The sequence below is a fragment of the Pelophylax lessonae genome (genome assembly GCF_965119305.1).
Source record: "Pelophylax lessonae genome assembly, chromosome: 6".
Classification (NCBI taxonomy): Eukaryota; Metazoa; Chordata; class Amphibia; order Anura; family Ranidae; genus Pelophylax; species Pelophylax lessonae.
In genome coordinates this window covers 113,348,207-113,368,869 of record NC_138773.1, presented here as the reverse complement: position 1 = coordinate 113,368,869, position 20,663 = coordinate 113,348,207, and the positions used below count along the sequence as shown (strand labels likewise).

The 20,663-nt window shown below is 46.0% G+C and overlaps 1 protein-coding gene across 1 annotated transcript in view; it reads right to left on the bottom strand.

Annotated features, from left to right (window-relative positions):
• PARN (poly(A)-specific ribonuclease) overlaps positions 1–20,256 on the bottom strand; it is a 327,504-nt gene extending 307,248 nt beyond the window's left edge. Inside the window, exons 1-3 of the mRNA XM_082262315.1 lie at positions 20,149–20,256; positions 16,383–16,460; positions 241–320 (exon numbers count right to left, since the gene is read on the bottom strand). Coding sequence (XP_082118441.1) covers positions 241–320; positions 16,383–16,460; positions 20,149–20,167 — 177 coding nt within the window. The 5' untranslated portion in view covers positions 20,168–20,256. The remainder of the gene's footprint in view (positions 1–240; positions 321–16,382; positions 16,461–20,148) is intronic.
• Between the last annotated feature and the right edge of the window lie 407 nt (positions 20,257–20,663).

Genomic DNA, 20,663 nt, shown 5'->3' with positions numbered 1-20,663 from the left:
GTGCAATTTGTTAAAGCAATGCACAGTTACTACTACATTATTTTTTTTTACGCTTAAAAACGTTCCAACTGCAATAGTAGGGCAGCCAAATGGAAGTCGATAACGGTTTGGATGTTCAAAGCAACAGAATTGGGACTGGCATCATGTGGGAATTGGGACTGGGATCATGTGGGAATTGGGACTGGGATCACGTGGTAACTTCTGTAGAGCTTTAACCTGGGCTCTCTTCAGATCACTAACCTTCTTCAGTTTCTGGTACCTTTCTTCTGGGGTGTCAAAGCCATTTGTTAAAGTGCTAACAGATGGACCATCACTTATTCCTAAAAAGTGGGATAAAAACAACATTAGAAAAAGGGGGGGGGGACATGTAGAAACATAGCAAATTTAAGTAACTCCACTTACATAAGAAAAAATGTTTACAATTGCAACAGTCCTATTGCAATTAAAAATGACATTTCCCTTTCAATCTGCAACCACTGTAATTTTCTGTAAAATGCAATGCAATATGGCTACTTGGAGGTGTTGTGTGCACAGATTCAGTACAGAAAGCCCCCCTCCCCCCAGATATGCAATTTCCTTGTGTGATTGGCTTACTGATTTTGCCAGAAGTTTCCACTAAAATGCAGGTCAGATTTTGAGCACCCCACCCCAACAAAAAGGTAATTTTTGTCAAAATACTCCCAAAGAGATATCACGTCTAAAGTGATGCAGACCTTGCCAATTTCCTCAGAGCCCTGCAGGTGCATCAGCTGACTGAAAATTATAAAAAACACATCCATACAGATTCACTTTGCACATGGATATAGGCAAACTGCTATTACTTCAGAAAAAAGATAGGAATCTGCAACACAGTTCGTTAAAGTCTCTGCAATGTACATTGATCACCTAGAGGGGAACATTTTTCTCTCAAAGCGGAGCTGCTCTTTAAGCATTGATCACATGTTGCGCAGGTGCAAAAGCTTTGTGTACTTTGCAAATGTAAAGAAAACATCACCAATCTCCCCAGTATTGTAGTGCTGGATCGGCTTCACACACCTATTACTGCACTGTAAATTAACAGCCCAAAAAGGAATGTCTCCTGTGTCACCAGCCCATGAAAGTCTACGGTTAACCCCGTTAAAGAAAATAGGGTCCAGTGTTTCAAGTTCCCTACATCCACAACACACAGTCCCCAATATACAAAAGATAGTCTATTGATGTCAAATACTGTATTATGTGCTTTACAACTTTCATGTTGCTTTTCTGAGGTCTCCACCACATGAGAACTCATTTTTGACATGTGTCAAAATGCGCTTTGCGTAACTCCCAAGCAGGTTCCTCCATGAATCAATGTTCCCCAGTTCAAATGTTGTCCTTTATCTCTCATACCATATAAATTACAGAAGAAAGCAAAAGATTGCAAATCTTAAAATCCTCTCATTTTAAAGCCAACAGTAAAAGTACACTCACATTATCATGCCTTTCCAGGCACCTACATTAAAAACGCTTACATGCGCAACAGCCATTTCCAACAATCCCTTCGATTCAGACCCAGCTCCTCCGCAGGATTATGTTCATGTCATGTGACGTAGAGCTACAGACACTGACAAAGGAGCCAGGTCTGAATTGAGGGAATCGGTGGAGACAGCTCTGTTAGTTGTGTGAGCATTCTCAATGTACAATGTAAGAGTCGGTTCACACTAGCGCGACTTATCAGGCGACTTGTCAGCCTGACAAGTCGCGCTCCCTCGCGGTCCATTGACTGCTACAGGACTCGTTCTAATAGGAGCGACACAAGTCACTCCGACTTAGAAAAAGGGTCCTGTACTACTTCGGGGCGACCTCGGAGCGACTTGCATAGACTTCCATTATGTGAAGTCCCTGCGAGTCGCTCCGAAGTCGTGGTGCATGGTAATGCACAAGTCACCCCCAAAGTAGTAAGGAGTCGTGTCGCCTCAGTGTGAACCGGCTCCAAGTGCTCAAATGGACCATTATGCGGCTTTGTACTTTTAGATTTGCTTTTAAAATAAAGGATTTCACACAATAACGCCCCTTTCGTTTTCCCCTGCTTTTTTTTTATAGTATGAGATAAAGGCTAACTAACACTGACGTATGAAGGAAACCCCATGGAGTTATAGAAAGAGCATTTTGACCCACTTTGAAGGGGTCAAAATATCTGGTGAGTTTGCATAGCTGAAGACTCACATTTGAAGCTAGACATCAGAAATGCATAATGATAATGTTGTAAACACAATACAATATTGACATCAGCAAGAGACTTTACTTTGTACATTGAGGACTCTTGTGGATGTAGCAAACCTGAAACACTAAGTATTTGATGTCCCGTTGAGTTAGAGTACTGGACACTTTACTGTTGATTTTATGCATTTTCATTTTGTTATACTGACGATTTAACATTGCACTTTAAGTATGTCTACATTATGCACTACATGTAAATGTATATAGTTTGTTTTTGGTTTTGCAGTTAGAGATATTTTGGAACTTCTAGTAGATATGATTGACATGAGTGGGCTGGTGTTCTAGCTGAACGCTTGCTGATTAGCGCACCTTTCCATCATACCACTGTACGTTAAGTCCTGGAAAGCTAAACTAAATATACCCACATGTGTGGGGGGTAGAGACAATTCACTGTCCTTGGTCTGTTGAGGAGCCATTTATTTTTCCATTGGGACAATGCTATCATAGTGTTGTAATGTAATGTACATTACCTTTTTTCTCTGCACTATTAACCAAACATAAAACTTGCATTTTTTGCTTACCTGTAAAAGCCTTTAAATCCCTTTTAGATTATAACATGGCATAAAGGAGCTCAAATTCATGAATACTTGTGGTATAAACCCCACCCAGCTCAGCCCTAGTTTTATAGCAAGCAATAAGGAACAGGCAAGAGGGATCGATTGTGTCCTGTAATGTACTCCCAGAAAAGGGTTTTACAGGTAAACCAAAAATCGTAATTTCTTAAAATGATACATCAGAGGACACAGGAATTCAGATTCATAACTATCTGGGATGTCCCAAAGCAGTTTATACGAGGGTGGGTCAACCGAACAAGGCCAAAACACACCCTTAACCTAGAAACTGAAACTGCAAGACCCTTCACCCACAAATGGCATCTGCAAAAACAAAAATTTACCCGGTAGAGCTATGTAAATGTTTAAAGAGTAGACAGGGTGGCAGCCATACAACCTTGATACCAAATAGCCCAAGAAGCACTGACTCTCCTGGAGAAATGGGCCTTCCCTGGAATGAAAGAACCTTGCCCTTGATACCGTAAGGCCTGAGAAATGAGCGGATGAATCCATCTAGAGTAGTGATTCAAAAAGCAGTCTGACCCTTGCAAGACCCCTTAGACAGAACAAAAAAAAAAAAAAAAAGACTTGAAATTAAAATGCTCAAGTCAAACTTGCACACGCAAAGAGAAAAGTACCTTCTCTTTAGGATGCTTAGGATTAGGCCAAAAATGATAGCAATACAATTTTCTAATCAGGTGGAAAGAAGAAGGCACCTTGGTAAAAAGGAGAATTTCGAGGCCTCTCAACATCGCCTTATCCTGGTGAAGAACCAGGAATAGCTCCTTGTAGAAAAGTGCAGACACCAACACCCTGACTGCTCCCTTAGAAGCTGGTCATCTAGGTACCAAAGGGATACCACAGGTTCCAAACAATCCCAAGAACCACAGCCAACACCTTAGTAAAAACCTGGGGGGCCACAGGCAGGCCAAAGGGCAAGGCCACAAATTGAAAAGTGATATCAATGCAAATGAAGAAGCCATTAGGGAGGAAGGAAAAGATCGATATGTAGAGTAAACATCCTTGATATCAACGACACCAGAAGTCTCCCAGATGAAGTGAAGCAGTTACCGACCAAGTGGACTCCATCCTAAATTTTTAAATTTCCAGAATGGACAGGACAAACTGTTTAGCTTGCAAAACATGAACCAGTTGGAATAGAGGCAGTGAGAGCTCTCCAGTGCTCAGACCATACGCCACAAATTTCATCAAATTGGTCTGCATTGCTGTCATCCCAGAGGAAAGCTTCTTGTAAAGATGATGCACAAGAAAGCTCACAGTTTGCTAAAGGCAAACAGGCTAAGGACATGGATTACTGGAACTCTGTCCTGTGGTCTGATGAGACCAACAAACTTATTTTGTCCAGATGGAGTCACCAGCTCCATGATGTCGTCAGGGAGGAGAGGAAGCGGACTCCAGTGGCAAACTGTAAAGCTCTGGTGACCTCCATGCCCAGGAGGCATAAAGGCAGTGCTGGAAAGAAATTGTGGCCACACAAAATCGGGTTCAGGCAGCTTCTGATGAATTGCCAGGTCCACTCTTTGACCACTGAATGTCTGATACTGCAGTCTCCTGAGATACTCGCAACGCCAGAGACATCAGCATCCGGCCTAGGCCAGAATTGAGACGGGAACAGAACCAGAATTTAAAAAATAAAATTAAAAAAAATAAAATAAAATGGAGTTACTTATTGGTAACTTCTTTTCCAGTAGTCTTTCAGGACAGGCACCTTGAGAGAACCTGGCTCCTCCCTTCTCAGGAAACACTGCCCCAATTCTTTGGATTTAAGCTCCGGCCACAGGGGAGACAAGTGTTATTCATACTAACCTCTGACTGTCTTATGTTCAGACTTTTTCGGGTGGGTAGCGGTGCTGTCCTGAAAGACTACTGGAAGAGATGTTACCAGTAACTATTTTTCCCTAATCGTCTTTCAGGACAGGCACCTTGAGAGGATCAGCGAGTACTTAGGGTGAGACTACCGCCTGAAGGACTTTTCGACCAAAATCCTGATCCTTAGCGGACAGTAGGTCCAGTCTCTATGGTAAATGTTCCATAACTGGACCAAGTTGCAGCTCGACAGATCTGTTCTGGGGTAGGACCCGCTCTTTCCGCTTTAGAAGTCGCCATAGCTCTAGTGGAATGTGCCTCAATACCTATACGGGCCTCCCTCCGATAGGAAATGTAGGCCTGGCTAATGGCTAACCAAAGCCATCTTGCCAAGGAGCGTCTAGATGCCTTCATACCCTTATTAGTGCCAGAAAATAAAAACAAAAAGGAATCTGATTTCCTAAATTCTTTTGTACAAGCTGTGTACTGAAGTACACATCTTTTAACATCCAACTTATGGAAATTTCCTGTTCCTCACAGGATTTGAACAGAAAGTTAGCAACACTATTTCTTGGTCTCTATGAAATTTTGAGACCACCTTAGGCAAGAAAGCCGGATCAGTCTTGAAAAAATCTGCAAAAAAGGAGCTCTAATAGAAAGAGCTTCGAGTTCACTGACCCTCCTTGCGGTAGTGATTGCTACTAAAAAAAAAAAAAAAAATAAAAAAAAAACAGCCTTGAGGGTTAAAAAATGTTACCTCACAAGATGTAATGGGTTCAAATGGCTCTTCTAGGAGAGCTTGTAGAACCACTGATAGGTCCCACATAGTGAACGGGAGATTGTTTACTGGTCTCTGCCTATTTTAAGGCTTTAAAGAAACTAATTACCCAGGGATTACTGGCCAAGGACATTTCTAGGAAGACACTTATTGCGGAAACCTGGCTCTTTAGGGTGCTGATGGCTAGGCCTATGTCTGCACCAGCCTGAAGGAATTCCATTACGGTTACTGGGCTACTTATATTCAGGGAGTTTTTTTTTCTCGCACCAGAGATTAAAACATTTCCATGTTTTGAGATAAATGGCCTGTGCTGATCAGAAAACCCCTTGCTTTTCAACAGCTCTCTCAGAAACCATGCTGCTAGATACCAGGCTGCTAGATTCCAGCGTTCCACCTGTGGGCAGAATACTGGGCCCCGATAAAGAAGGTCCTTCCGTGCTGGTAGAATCCAAGGGGGGGTTCTACTGCTAGTTCTTTCAGGACCGAGAACCACGGTCTTTTGGGCCATTGTGGTGCTATGAGGATTAGGATGGTGTCCTCTTCCCGAAATTTCTTCAAGACTGCCGGTATGAATACTGGCGGGGGAAAGGCATAACACTTTGGGAATGCCCAAGTTTGCGTGAGGGCATCTACTCCGGGTGCTCCGTCCCATCTGTTCAAGGAAAAGAAATCGCGACTTCGCATTCTGCCGAGAAGCAAACCAATCTATCCCCGGCATACCCCATTTCTGGGTGATCCAACTTAACACCTCTTGATTGAGAGTCCACTCGCCCTCTCAAAGTTTTCCTGCTCAGGAAGTCGGCCACCTGGTTCAGTTCTCCTTTCAAGTGAACTGCTGAGAGAGAACCTGGGCTTCAGCCCACTGAAGTTCTCTCAGTCACAGCCCACAGGGGTCCGCTCCTTGTTCCCCCCCCTGTCGGTTGACATAAGCCACCACTGTGGCATTGTCTGAGCGGACCTGTACCCCGTGTCCCTGCAGTTATGCCTGAAAGGTTTTTAGGGCTAGTTCTACCGCTTAGTTCTTTCCAATTGGAGGACTGCTTTGATTCTTTGCTTCCCCAGTGCCCCTGTACTGGATTGGAGCCCAGATGTGCCCCCCAACCTGTGCCACTTGCATCAGTGGTGAGAATTTTTGATGAGTCCAAGAGAGGCCCTGAGACAGTTTTGAAATCCTTCACCGGGATCTCTTTACCTGTGTTGGGATTTGTACTACCGTATCCAGAGAGTGCTGAGTGTGATCCCAGATTTCTAGGATAAACAGCTGTAAAGGGCGAAAGTGAAGTGCCGCCCAACGAACTGCTGGAATTGTGGCTGTGAGTGAGCCCAGAATCGACATGGCTTGCCTTATTGATATCCTTTGTTTTTTAAAAGGCTGACTGCTGTCTGTCTATCTTCTGGCTCTTTGCTAGGGGCAGAAAAACTTTGTAGCGTGCAAACCAGTTCGTACCCAGGGAACGTAATCCTCAGACTGAACCAGGCTGGATTTTTCCAGGTTTAGTAGCCACCCTAGGCTTTCCAGGAATTGCCTTGCCTCCAGTAAGTCTCTGGACAGTTGCTCCTGTGAGGGTGCAAACAGGAGCAGGTTGTCCAGGTACTCAATGACCAATATACCTCAGAGCCGCATGAATGCCAAGGCCTCTAAAAATGCCGGGGGGGGGGGGGGGGGGGGGGATAGTCCGAAAGGAAGGGCCTGAAACTGAAAGTGCCTTATGCCCTCCTCCGTTCTTGTGGCCAATCTGAGGAACCTTTTTGCAATGGTGTCAAGCGTTAGGACACTATTTTGTCACGGCATCCATCTTGTGCAGTGACACAGGCAAACAGTTCTTTAAAATCTGTAATTTCCTCCACCCTCCTTGGAGCGAAAGTAGCCCCCACCTTTGCAGATTCAAGCAGAAGTCCTGTCTCCAAAAACACAGCAGGAGGTCGTAAAGCAGATCTTCTCACAAACGCATCCTGACCGGTCAGGTTGCAAAATCTTATCAGCACAGATGTTCACTACAGCTGACCAGGCTGTGTGGAATTCCCCCAAGCCAGTTAATTAAAAGTTAACACTTAAATCTCACAAATCCATATCCAAGTCCTATCTTTTTACCGGAACCTGACACATTGACAAAAGGAGATATTTGGATGCCAGATAAAATACCGATCGAATTAAGATCAAACTTCATCACTGTCGTTGCTAAGGTAGACAAGCTGGCGATCAGATGCCTTACAGGTCAGAGGTTTTTCCGAGATAACCCATGATTAGTATCTGTGAATAGTAAATTCACTGCCGGATAATAAAATATCAGTTTCAAGCATGTAACCCTTACATATGGAAAGATATTAAGAGTGGAATGACTGTCCACAAAAAGTACATTTGAAATAGTCGTTAACCACTGGACAGCCCTTTGGCCACTCGGATTGTAATTGGTCAGGGGTGTCCGTCACCGCCCCTTTTGAACTGCGAGAAAAAGACAGGAACTGATAGAGCAGTCAGTCCTCTTTCTACCATCCAAGCCTTAACATCGCTTAAGAGAAGGACCGATAACATGTTCAGCTTCTGGAACTCTGATAATACCAGGACTTTTTAAATGCAAGTATATTCACTCTATCTTCATATTTCTAAATTGCTGTATTGTGTCTATTTCTTTGCAACCCATTTTTCTGTAAATATTTTTATTTGCACCAATCTTCACCTTTCTTATAATTAAACCTTATTTTGAAGAGTGTTAACTTTGTCTCCAAGCTCTTAAACGCAAACTGACCCAAGAGAACCTGCCTCCTGAAAGAGCGCTACGGTTTAGGATAACCCATCTGAACATTCTTTTCTGAGGTGACAGTGTGCGTTACAGATTGTTATTCTAAAGTCATAATTGGCATTTCTAAAATTACGAGCGTCCTCTGGGCTCATAACAGAGGTGGTGGCAGAGAAAGGGTTAATTGTTAAATTAGCCCGGTGACAATCGCTCTCAGTCTGCTGGCATCTAGATTGTGGTCTCGCAAGCTGGACAATCTGTGTGCAGCTGAGAGTGGCATTGTTACGCAAGTGACGGCAGGGTGTGAGATTGCTTGGTCTTTGGTCACGAGTTGGATGAGAAGGCCAGGGGTCTGATACCAGTCACCGTCACACCTTTGGCTCACCTCCGAGATAGGAATGTGAAGGTAGGCATCCTTTAGATCTACTAAGGCCATGAAGCAGTTTGGGGGAAGGATAGTTTTCACTGAAAAAAATTGACTTCATCCTAAACCTCTTGTACACAACCTGAGAGATTCAGGGGTTTTAGGTTCAGGATAAGTCTGTACTTTCCTGAGGGCTTGGGTACTACAAAGATGTGGGAATAAAACCCCCCTCCCAACTCTTCTAGTGATACCATGCATATGACCTTCTGCTCCTTTAGGGAGGAGAGTAAAGCCAAGGCCTTCCTTTCGGAATTTGGAAGATTGGTGATAAGCATCCTGTAAGGTGGGGGTGTTGAAAACTCCAGCTGATATCCTCTTAGAATTCCCAGGATGTACTGACTGGAGGTAATCTCCTCCCACTGTGTGAGAAAGGTTCCCAATCTTCCTCCCACTGTGGTAAGTGTGTCATTGCGATTTCTTGGGGGGTTCAGGAGGGTGAAAAATAGCTCCTCCTCAACCCCTACCCCTTTGGACCCATGGTTTCCTTTGTCCCTCGAATTTTCTAGGGACAGAAAGATCAGAGTTAGACTTACCGGTAACTCTGTTCCCGGGAGTCTTCCAGGACAGCCCTTGAGAGATGGACCTCCTCCCTACTGGACAGGAAACAAATTGCCATCAGCTCTTTAAAAGGCAGTCCCTCAGGCACCTGGTCAGTTTTATCCAAGAAAAGGATGGAGCTGAAAAAATAGTTAAAAAACATAGTACGGAACAGTACATCAATTCATTTTATTAATGTAGAAAAAAGGGTGGGAACCTGCTGTCCTGGAAGACTCCTGGAAACAGAGTTACCGGTAAGTCTAACTCTGATATTTCCCCAGTCGTCTTCCAGGTCAGCCCTTGAGAGGATTAACAAGTACTCACCCAGTTCCTTTTAGGGGGGGACCACTGCTTGGAGGACCTTCCTTCCAAACACCTGATCCTGGCTACCCAAAATATCCAGACGGTAGTGTCGGATGAACGTTGAGATGCTTGACCACGTTGCGGCCTTGCAAATCTGTTCTGGGGTAGCACCGGTTCTTTCTGCCCAAGATGTGGCTAATGCCCTTGGAGTGCGCATGAGTCCCTCTGGTGGATCCAAGTGCAAGACCCTGTATCCCTCTGAAATAGCCATCTTTATCCATCTGGCTACAGTCCCTTTCGAAGCCTGCTTCCCCTTGGGTTTACCTGAGAACAAGATAAACAGGGTCTCTGATGTTCTGAAGCTTCTTGTTTCTTCTAGGTAGGCTATAAGGCACCTTCTGACATCCAAATGGTGTAGTTGCTCTTCTTTTTCATTGGATGGTCTATTACAGAAGGAGGGTAGTATTAGGTCTTGGCTTCTGTGAAAGGTAGAGGCGACCTTGGGTATAAAAGCCTGGTCGGTCCTAAGAATGACCCTTTCCTCAAGAATCTGTAGGAAGTGCTCTCTAACTGAAAGGGCTTGTAGTTCGCCAATTCTGCAAGCAGAAGTTATAGCGACAAGAAAAACGTTTTTTAGGGTAATCAATCTTAAGGAGGCCTCTGATAATGGCTCAAAGGGTTCCTTAATGAGCGCCCTTAATACGGTAGACAAGTCCCAAGTCGGAAACTTATGACAAGGTACTGGTCTAAGCCTAGAGACTGCTTTGCAGAATCTGCCAATGAGGAGATCCTGTTGTAAGGAAAACTGTAAATAAACTGATAGGGCAGCAATCTGTACCTTAATAGTACTTAAGGACAGGCCCTTGTCAATACCCTCCTGTAAAAATTCTAAAAATTGTAGGAGAGTCTGACTTTCCTTTTTTACATTGTGCTAGCCACAAAATGAACCTCCTCCAGACTTTCTGGTAAATAGCTCTTGTGACCGGCTTACGGCTCTGTAACAAGGTCTTGATTACCTTGTCAGAGAGCCCTTTAGATCTTAAGATCTCTGATTCAGATACCAAGCTGCCAAGTTTAGCATGGCTGGCTTGGGATTAAGTACTGATCCCTGCGATAGCAGGTTCCGGTGGGGGGGTAACATCCAGGGTTGTTGATCCGTCAGTAGCAGTGAGAACCAGGCCCTTTTTGGCCAAAATGGGGCAATCAGGATGAAAGCCGTGTGCTCTGTCCTGAATTTTGCTAGAATTCTTGGGATTAGAAAAAGAGGAGGGAAGGCGTAGCATAGCCTGAAAGTCCATGCGGTCTGAAACGCATCTACTGCCATCGGCTGATTGAGGATTGAGCGAGCAAAAATCTGGTAGCTTGGTGTTCACTCTGTTTGCAAATCGATCTCTGGATAACCCCATCTGGATGTTATCTGTGAGAAGACTCCAGGGTCTAAGGACCAATCCTCCTGCGAGATCAGTTGTCTGCTCAAAAAATCCACAAGATTGTTCTGAGCGCCCTTGAGGTGTACAGCTGAGAGGGACTCCAAATTCTGCTCTGCCCAGTGAAAGATTTCCTGTCCTACATTCATCAAGGTGGGACTCCTGGTCCCTCCCTGCTTGTTTAGGTATGCCACAGAAGTTATATTGTCTGACCTCACTTGTACGTGCTGTCCTTGGAGTTGCTCCTGGAAGGTTGCGATTCCTCTCGCCACGGCCTTCAATTCCTTGAAGTTGGACGAATTGTGTCTCTCTGAACAAGAGCAGACTCCCTGTGTCCACTGACTCCCTAAATGGGCTCCCCATCCCCAGCTGCTGGCATCCGTTGTTAGGATGCGTGAAATCGGAACTGTCCATGACAGTCCCTTGTTTAGGTTGTTCTGGTTTCTCCACCACCATAGCTCTTGTTTTACCCCTGCTGGGAGAAGAACCCTTTCTTCTAGGTCTCTTCCCGAGGTTCTGTAGGAGAAAAGACTGAAGTGGTCTCTGATGGAATCTGGCCCACTTCACTGCCGGGATGGAAGCGGTCATGAGTCCTAGGACCGACATAATTTCTCTTATAGAGTTTGGAAGGTTGGTTTGCATTTCTGCTGTCCTTTGGTCTATGCGCCTGATCTTCTCCTCTGGAAGCATCATCGCTTGTTCTCTGGAGAGGATGATATATCCCAGGAACAATATCTCCTGTGAGGGTATGAGGTTTGACTTCTCAACATTGACTATCCAACCTAGATGGGTAAGCCATTCTTGAGCCACTACTAGATCCTCGATCAGTTTCTTCTTGGTAGGAGCCATGAACAGTAGGTCGTCTAGATAAGGGATTATGGTTATGGCCCTGAGTCAGGGGAGCCAGAGCCTCTGCTAGGATCTTTGAAAAAATCCTTGGGGCCGAAGAGAGTCCGAACGGAAGAGCTCTGCTTTGAAAATGGTGGATCTTTTCCCCAATTTTTATTGCTATGCGCAGATGCTTTTGGGATCCCTCCCTTATGGGGATGTGGAGATAGGCATCCTTTAGAACCATTGTTGCCATAAAACAATCTCTTTGAAGCAAATTTCTTACAGAGTAAATTGACTCCATGCGGAACTTCATGTACCTTATGGTGCTGTTTAGAGGTTTTAGGTTCAATATTAACCGGGCTTCTGCACTAGGAATACATGCGAGTAGAAACTTTCCCTCTTGCCTTGGTACAGGAATTAGGACCTTTTGGTCTATCATTTCCCCTATAAGTAGTGGCAGGGCCTGTGCCTTCGCCGGGTCTCAGGGTAGTTTGGTAATCCTCATTTCCGAGGGGGGTTTCTTGCTGAATTCCAAGGCGTAACCCTTCTCGATGACTCCCCTGACGAACTTGTTGGAGGTTAACTTCTGCCATTGGGGGAGGAATCTCTCCAACCTCCCTCCCACCTGGCACCCAGTGTCACTGAATTATGGGATTTTGGCCAGGAGGGTTAAAGAGCACGTTTGCCCTTGGTTTCCCTTTCTGGCCTGTCTAGCGCTTTTTCAGTCTTCCCCCATCTGGTTGACCTCGGTCCTCCCTGGTTTGTCCCCTATAGGGACGAAAAGTTTCCGTTCCAGGGCTTCGTCCAATTGTGGACCAGAAAGGAATTTTCCTGAAAAAGGGACGCTGCATAAACGTAGTTTTGAGGCTGTGTCTCCAGACCAGGTCTTGAGCCATAGTGCTCTTCTGGCTGAGACAGAAAGTGCTGCTGATCTGGCTGATAGCTTTACTGCTTCTGCTGAAGCATCAGAGATAAAGCCTACTGCCTTAAAGAGCATAGGGAAGCATAGGGCCGTCAGGTGTTCCTGCAGCTGCTTTAGCCAGAATTCAAAGTTTCTTGCTATGCAAGTTGTGGCTTATGCTGGCCTTAAATTGGGCATAGCAGTGTCCCATGATTGCTTTAAGATAACATTGCCTCTTTTATCCATGGGATCCCCTAGGTGTCCCATATCTTCAAAGGCTAAATCCGAATGTTTGGAAACCTTAGCCAGGGGGGGCATCTAGCTTTGGTGACTGGTTCCAAACTGACTCAGGGTCCTCGTCAAAGGGAAATCTTCTTTAAGGAACCTGAAAAGAATTGTTTCTTTTCTGGTTCTGACCATTCCTTCAGTACCAAATCTGACATGATTTGATGTACTAGGAATACCTTGGCATTCTTCTTGTTCAGCCCCTGGTACATCTCATCGTGTCTAGATAAGGGGGCCTCCTCTTCCCGTTATTTCCAAAGTGTTGTAAATGGCCCTGAGTAGGTCATCCACTTCCTCTATGGAGAGCCTATATCTGGTAGATCTAACGGCTTCTCCCTGTCCCTCTAACGGCTTCTCCCTGTCCCTCTTCCTGACCAGAATCTGATTGGGAGGAGTCTGGGTTCCGTAACCCTAGGGGGTCTTCCTTGCTTCCCGTTTGTTCCCCTGAACACGAAGCTAAGGGGGTAGGTGAAGAGGGTGGGTCTGGCGGAGTAGTGGTATCTGGACATCCGAAATTAGTTTCCTAAAAGACGAAAAAGTAGATTGTACTTAGTCTTTAAATGAGGAAAGAAATTTTGAAAAAGGCGAATCTTCCTTGGCTTTTAATACTGTTACAGGATTCCCACACAGCCAGTGTCTTGAGAGATTAAATCTACCGGTAATACTTATATTTAGGTTACCTAGGAGATATTCTACTCGGCGTATAAGACCCCCCATTTTTGGGGGATTTTTTTGAGGTTCAAAAGTAGTCTTATACGCCAGAAAATACAGTATCTCCTTTTAAGGGCTCGAGATAAAAGGGGCTTTCTTTCTGGGTCCTGCCATTTCTTTTATACAAGTACCTCATGTACCAGGAAGACCTTTTGTTCGCCCAAACCCAGGTACATTTGGTCATGAAGATACAAAGTCCTCTTCTCCTCCTGAATTCCTAAGGTGGTATGGATATCCCCCAAAAGCCCTTCCACCTCTTCAAGAGTTAAATTATATCTGGAAGCCTTGGTGGATTCCCCATCCAACCCTTCCGCTTCTGACTCTCCCTGTGAAGCAGGGGGGGGGGGGTACTACCACATTTCTCCTGTCTTTCTGAACCCCCCAATGCCTCCCTACTAGTTGAGGGTACCACTGGTGGGGTAGATTCTTGTTGAATCAGCTGGTGGGGGGGGGGGGGGGGGAACTCTGAGGGATTTGAAAACAAATCCTTAAAGGATTGAAAGGTGCTAGAGAGCTCTTTGACCGAAGCAGCCAGATCCATATTCTTTTCTTCCTCGTGCTCCCTGACTAAGCTTTCAAGACAATCCTTGCAGAGTGCTTTGGGCCAGGAATTCCCCATTGTAGCCTTGCATGACGGACATTTCTTTCTAGAGCTATGAGGTGACCTAGATTTCTCCAAGGTCTTACTCTGTAAAACACAAGGACAAAGTAAAACATCACTGACCCCCAGCTGAAGCAAGACCCCTTGAGTGTTACTAGGGATGACCACCGCCAAGATCCCCAGTCTAACCCCTATAAACCCTCCTTCCACCCCCTGAAGCCACACAAGGGGAAAGAGAAAGCACCGTGGAGCTAGGAGGGAGAGGTAAGGGAACACCAGCCTAGGGTTCCTTACCTTTGGTAGGCTGGTGCTGGCTTCCCCAGGAGCGGTCGCTGGGGCCTGTGCCTCCGACATCTTCCTGGGGTGGCTTGCCGTACTTGTCTGGAAGCTGTCCCCCAGCTTGCGATGCACCAGTCTGATCTGTCCAGCCCGCTCTCCTTTATGTGACCCGGAACCGGAAGCCGCGACCTTTGACGGCGGAAGTGCCCGCCTCCGCCGGACATGACATCACCCGCCGCCCAGCCGGGTCACTCCAAACCTGCCGCAAAGCAGGAGGCGGGCTATTCCTTCCACCGAACGCTCTTCCCGAGAGTGGAGAACAGGACCCCCCAGCCCGTAAACTCCCCCGAGCTGGACTGGGGTGACGATGCACGTCCTTGCAGGTGAGTGGGCTCCGTCCTCAGGCCCATTAAACCCTGCACTGCAGCCGGCCTTGAGAGAGCCTGGCTCCCTCTTGAAATGTATAGCCCCAGCCCCCTGGCTGTTCAGCTTAGGTTCCTGGACAGTGTCTCCCCTCCGGAGGCAACACCAGAACTGAGGCAGCAAGCTGGCAGGGAGCTTAAATCCAAAGAATTGGGGCGTTGTTTCCTGAGAAGGTAGGAGCCAGGTTCTCTCAAGGTGCCTGTCCTGAAAGACGATTAGGAAAAAAAAGGCATTTGGTAAGAACCAAATAGCCAGGGGAACAGCCAGAGGTGCCAGTTTCATCAAGAATTTATTCTCCATGGATACTGGTGAGTTAAGTGCTTCAGTGATAACACCACCTTTGCGTAAGGTCCTTCGGCATATTACCTGTTGCAAGTAAGGGTGCACTCGATTTTAGTTAGCCACCAGGACCTAAAGGACTTATGGGGAAGAAGTTTCCGGTGGTGGCAGCATAAGGTCAGCATGTGCCAAATCCAGCATTAACCCCACGGGGTCTTCTGCAACTGAGAAAGCACTAAACAATGGGATTCCACCTGGAAGGTTTCATCCACAGGATTCACCTCCTCCTGAGGAATTTTCTCCAAATGCTACAAATTAAAAAAGGAGAGGAGTAGAAAAGGATTATGTTTGTCCCCCAGATATTCGAAGCCAGTGAGATCCCCTGAGAACTGATCACACTGTTTAGATATGGCTGCAGAAGATTCTTCCCTTGAAACAAGACAAGGGGGACACTGCGCGCCTGAAACAATGGAAATACCAGATAGCAGGGACAGATTAGCCATTGAAGGGCGAACTGTGTGGGTGTCCTCTACATGCTAGAAAGATTTGCGGGCCCACCCTATTCTTTTCCCTCACCTCTCTGTACAAGGCCATGGCTTGCTGATGGTTACAAGGCCTGTGAACCCAGAATAAAGCAGCCAATAATTTGAGTAGCATTGACTCAAGAAAAACCACTATAGTATGTGGCAGTAACCACCAGTAGCTGACAAGTAGCCCAAAACTTGTTGGGCCAGATGGAAAAGCAGCAAGGTTACTGTGTAGGGCGAGAAGCAGAATGCGCTGAAGCAGGCCAAAATTCCAAAGCAGTGCCAATCAGTTTGCTTCATGCAAAATAGGCTCAGATAGCTAGCTCAATGCATGTCATGTGCCTGGGACCAAATAAAATATCCTGAACTGCCCTTTGAGTTCTACCACCACCATTACGGTTGTCCCATTATAAAAAAAAAAAAAAAACTGCCTACATAGTTACATTAAACAGAAAAAGTCTGCCGGAGAGACAGCAACATTACTCCACGGATTTACAGAAGAGCTTAACAGCCCATCTGCAGGGCCAGTAGGCCCCATCTTCACCCATCACAACAGGTGCACCCTGCAGGGTACTCACTATCTACCTTTCACCACTCTGAATGGCCTATCTGATTATGCTTGTTTGAAGGCTGTTAATCTGGTGGTCATTGGTTTACTCACATCCATGCCATTTAAAACTGCAGCCATGTCCCCAATTTGATGTATTTAGACTAATACAAACCTGAAAACTCTCCATCAATAGCCAAGAAGTCTGACTCTTCAATAGCTTGATAGATATTTGGCAACTGTTCCTTAAAATCTGCAAAAAAAAAAAAAAAGAAGAAAAGTGTCATTTCATAGATACTACTGGTCTCCAAAGCATTTTGATGCGATCTTAAAAGTTGGCCATTACCTTTAACACAGCATTATTTTAGTAACCTTTGCTCAGCGATCCATCTATGTGTGGTTGTACTGGCACCCCATAGAAGTCTAGGAAATTTCAGCTTACTTGCACAGTACTGAACCCAAGGGACGTGGGGAAACCCATGCACAGATCTGAGTGTGGTGGTCTGCCTGAAGCCACCATCCTATCCTCTACTGCCAAGAAAGCTGCTTCTGTTTGATCTGCAACTGCCATGGTGTTGCACATGTGATCAGTTACGACACAAACCATTTGATACTTTGACAAGTTTGGTTAAAGACACAAGCAAATGTGACAGTTGGCAATACCTGCATTCCAGGAACGTAACTTTTTTGAACTGTTAAATGGATGGGTTTAGTTAACCTTTATGATTTACAGTACTGCTTTTCAGGGACTCTGGGCTTTATCAAAATAGCAGTTATCAAAATAGCAGCCAACAGCAAAAAGAAACAGGAGCACTGCTGGAGGCAATTTACAGCACACAATTATTTTGTTAGATCTGCATTCAGTACGCTCTTAAAATGAGATGAAAGTCTTTTTCCTTTAACGATAACCCTGTAATACTTACCTGCTCTGTAATGGCTTTGCACAAAGCAGCCCGGATCCCCCTCTTCTCGGGTCCCCCCGGTACTCCCAGACCCTCTCTCGTGCAAAGTGTCCCCAGAGCAAGCTGGCTCGCTCCCGAGCCACAGCACTGCGTGTCCATTCACACACAGAGCCGCGGCCCAGTCATGCCCCCCCCCCCTCCTCTGTGGCTGTGATTAACAGCAGTGGGAGCCATAGAGGAGTGAGACCCTGGAGAGCTGAGGCTCTCGTGCACATCTCTGGATCAAGATGGGGCTCAGGTAAGTATTGAGGGGGGCTACTGCACACAAAAGGTTTTTTTTCTCCTTATACATACATCTCCTTATACATAGGATGCATAAAGGTAAAAAACCTTGAGCCTTTACAACCACTTTAAGCCTTGGTTCACACCAGTGTGACTTTGAAATTGTTCTACATCAGTGCTATTTCAAAGCCGCAGATCAGTGCCATTTGGATCTCTCATTTCATTGTACCTTGCGACTTCATTTAACAGAAGTCAATGCAAGTCTCAAAAAAAAAGACAAGTTCTGCAGGAACCTCCTTCAGTGCCGGTTCATACTTCTGCGGGTGCGCTGATCGCATGTAATTCGGAGCGCACTGCTCCTTCATTACATGCTATCTCCTGTGTGGATGCGAATTCAGCCATACACTTTGTATGGCTGAATTCGCACTGTATCCACACCAAAGACGCACAGGACCCTTTTTTTTCAGCCGCATCAGGATCGGATCGCACAGTGGTTGACACTTATACAATCCGATCCTGTGCGAACTGTTAGATCGCACTGCGATATGCGATCAAACTGGGGGTGTCGTTAACATTTAATTGACACCCCCTGCGTACCGCATATGGCAGTGTGAACTGCCTCTTGTGCGGATGCGGGAACAGGCTGCGAATTCGCAGCCTTCCCGCATCGCACAAGTGTGAACCGGCACTCAAAGTCACTGAAACTTGAGTCGCAACAATTTGAACGGTTCCATTGGCCAAAAAAGGGTGAGAATTGTCATGTGATTTTGAACTGTCACATAGCATTGGTGAGAACAAGGGTTTAGAGAACATTTGACAGGCAGTGGAGGAAGCATTTTATCCCCTCATCTTAATGCTTTAACCCCTTAGCTCCCACAAAAGGTTGTTGCAGTGCAATTCATGCAGCTGAAGAGCAGCCCCATTCACTTGAATGGGTCGCATTTGCCATGTAGTAGCCCCCTGAGCATGAGAGGGCACATAATTCATGTGTACGCCCCTGGCCACTGCCTACACCGGTGAATGGGGAGCGGCTGCAGGGTAAAACAAAAAAAAAAAAAAAACACACACGAGGGCTTTACTGATACAGATATCCGTGTAGATACTAAGCAGTTGCACGAGTACTTGTACTCACTGCAAAGTAGTGATTGGCCGATATTTTTGTACATTTTAAGAAAAATTTTTATTTTTTATTTTTAGCACTTGACAGCTACTGTTGTGGAGGGATCTGTGAGTCTAAATGACCCCAAACCCCTCCTCTGCACTTAAAAGCATTCAAAATGCAAAGTTTGGCTGTTTTGAATGCTGTCATTTTTTTAATCTGGCGCCAAGTACCCAGAGTGATGTCATGACATCACTTCCAGGTTTTTACATGGAGACCCGATCAGAGCCGAATGCAGCATTGATCGGGTCTTTGGCGGTGTCCTGTCGAGGCCGGCCATGCAGGCTGGTTGTCCAGTGTTGTGCCAAAACCAGGCACTCGGTTCTGATCGGAACTCCGCCTCCCTAGCCATCTGCAATCCAGCTCCGCCTCCCCAGCTGAAATTAATCCCACCCCTCCAGCACACCAGCTCCTCCCATGCTCCCTCCACTCCATATAATCTATGTTTATAAGAGACTACACTACTTTAGCAGAGTGCCTGGGGAAACTGGTCCGGGTCTCCCGGTGGGACGAGAGACCCGTCCCACCGGGAGACCCGGTCGAGCCATGTAAGGCGGCGGGAGGGGGCGTCCCCTCGCGCTCATTGTAATGACAGCCGAGCGGCTTCTCAACCGCATCAGTTGTCATTACAAAACAATCAACCGTCGGCTATGGACGCCGATACCGGGGTGATGCCTCTAGCTGCAGGCATTATTCCAGTACAAACACTTTCCGAGATATTGGCAATATCGGCCACCTTGATGGCAGATTCCGATAAATCAGGGAACGTGTATATTAGCCCCTGGTATATCAGCTTTGCCGATTATCAGTCGATCCCTAGTGCAAAGGCTCCAATACCTAAAGCTTACCTTTTTTGTGACTTGAGCCCATACCAAACAAATAAGCTCAAAATGAACTGCAAAGAATCAAATGCGATTTAAACAGCAATGCTGTGCGATTCTTGTCCAAATCACATGCAGTTTCCCACACCATCCCTGTGTGAAGCCAGATTCGTCATAATGACTTCAGCCGTAATTCACACAGCAGTGCAGGAAACTGCATGCGATTCTGACAAGAATCGCACCGCATTTCTGTTCAAATCACATTCCATTCTTAGCAGAGCGGTTTGTGCCCATTATTTTGTATAGGCTCAAATTGCAGTGCACATAAAAACAGGTATCTGGTATAGGTGAGTACCAGATAAAGTAAGAAAGAACTGGTGCATCCCTAGTAAAAACACAGTTTAACCAGATTATGGAACACCTCCTCCCTGCCTGCTTTAACCCTCCAACTGCAAGTGTAAAGGAGCCCCAAATGATTTCGCAGTTTGATAAATTAGGATGCAGGCTTGCATAACCCAACATGCAATAGGACAGGCAAGAGACCTGCTGACAGCAGCCTGACAGCCGACCATAAGGGAGCCGGCTGAATGTATTACTAAGGGCAGCTGTGACTGAATACCTGTCTCCTGTCAAACACATACAAAGCATTCTGCGACTTTTAGTCCCACTGGTAACAAACGGGCTTTCCAATATTTTACAGACAGAAAACACAATACGCTTATACCGTAACCAGAAATCATCACTTCCCACCCCCCACACAAGCCACGGCTCACTCACTGCTCCTGGTGATTTCCATGCCTGCTCTTCGTACACTAGAACTGCAAAGCTGCCTGACCTCCCCGGCCCTTTAACTCCTCCTCCAGGTAACACTTCCGGGGCTCCGAGCAGCTTAGAATCCCCCGCCTGTTTCAGTCAGTGACGAGTAGGGTGTGTCCTCGAGGGACAGACCAATCGCAGGAAGGCATGAAGGACGTGGGGTCTTTCTCCCGGCAAAAGCTGTCATTGTACCGTCCTGTGATTGGAGCATTCACTGTGTTGAGAGGCGTGGTCTTCTTAAATGCGTATTCTGTGTATGTGATGTACAGGGACAGTCTCTGGGGCTGGAGTTGGATGCCTGGCCACACTAATCATTGACTTTACTGTGAGAAGAAGTTTTATTAAAGAGGAAGTAAACCCTCCTCTGACACTTTTTCCTATAGGTAAGCCTATATTAAAGCGGAGTTCCACCCAAAAGTGGAACTTCCGCTTTAAATAGTCCTAACCCCCTGACATGCCACATTTGGCATGTCATT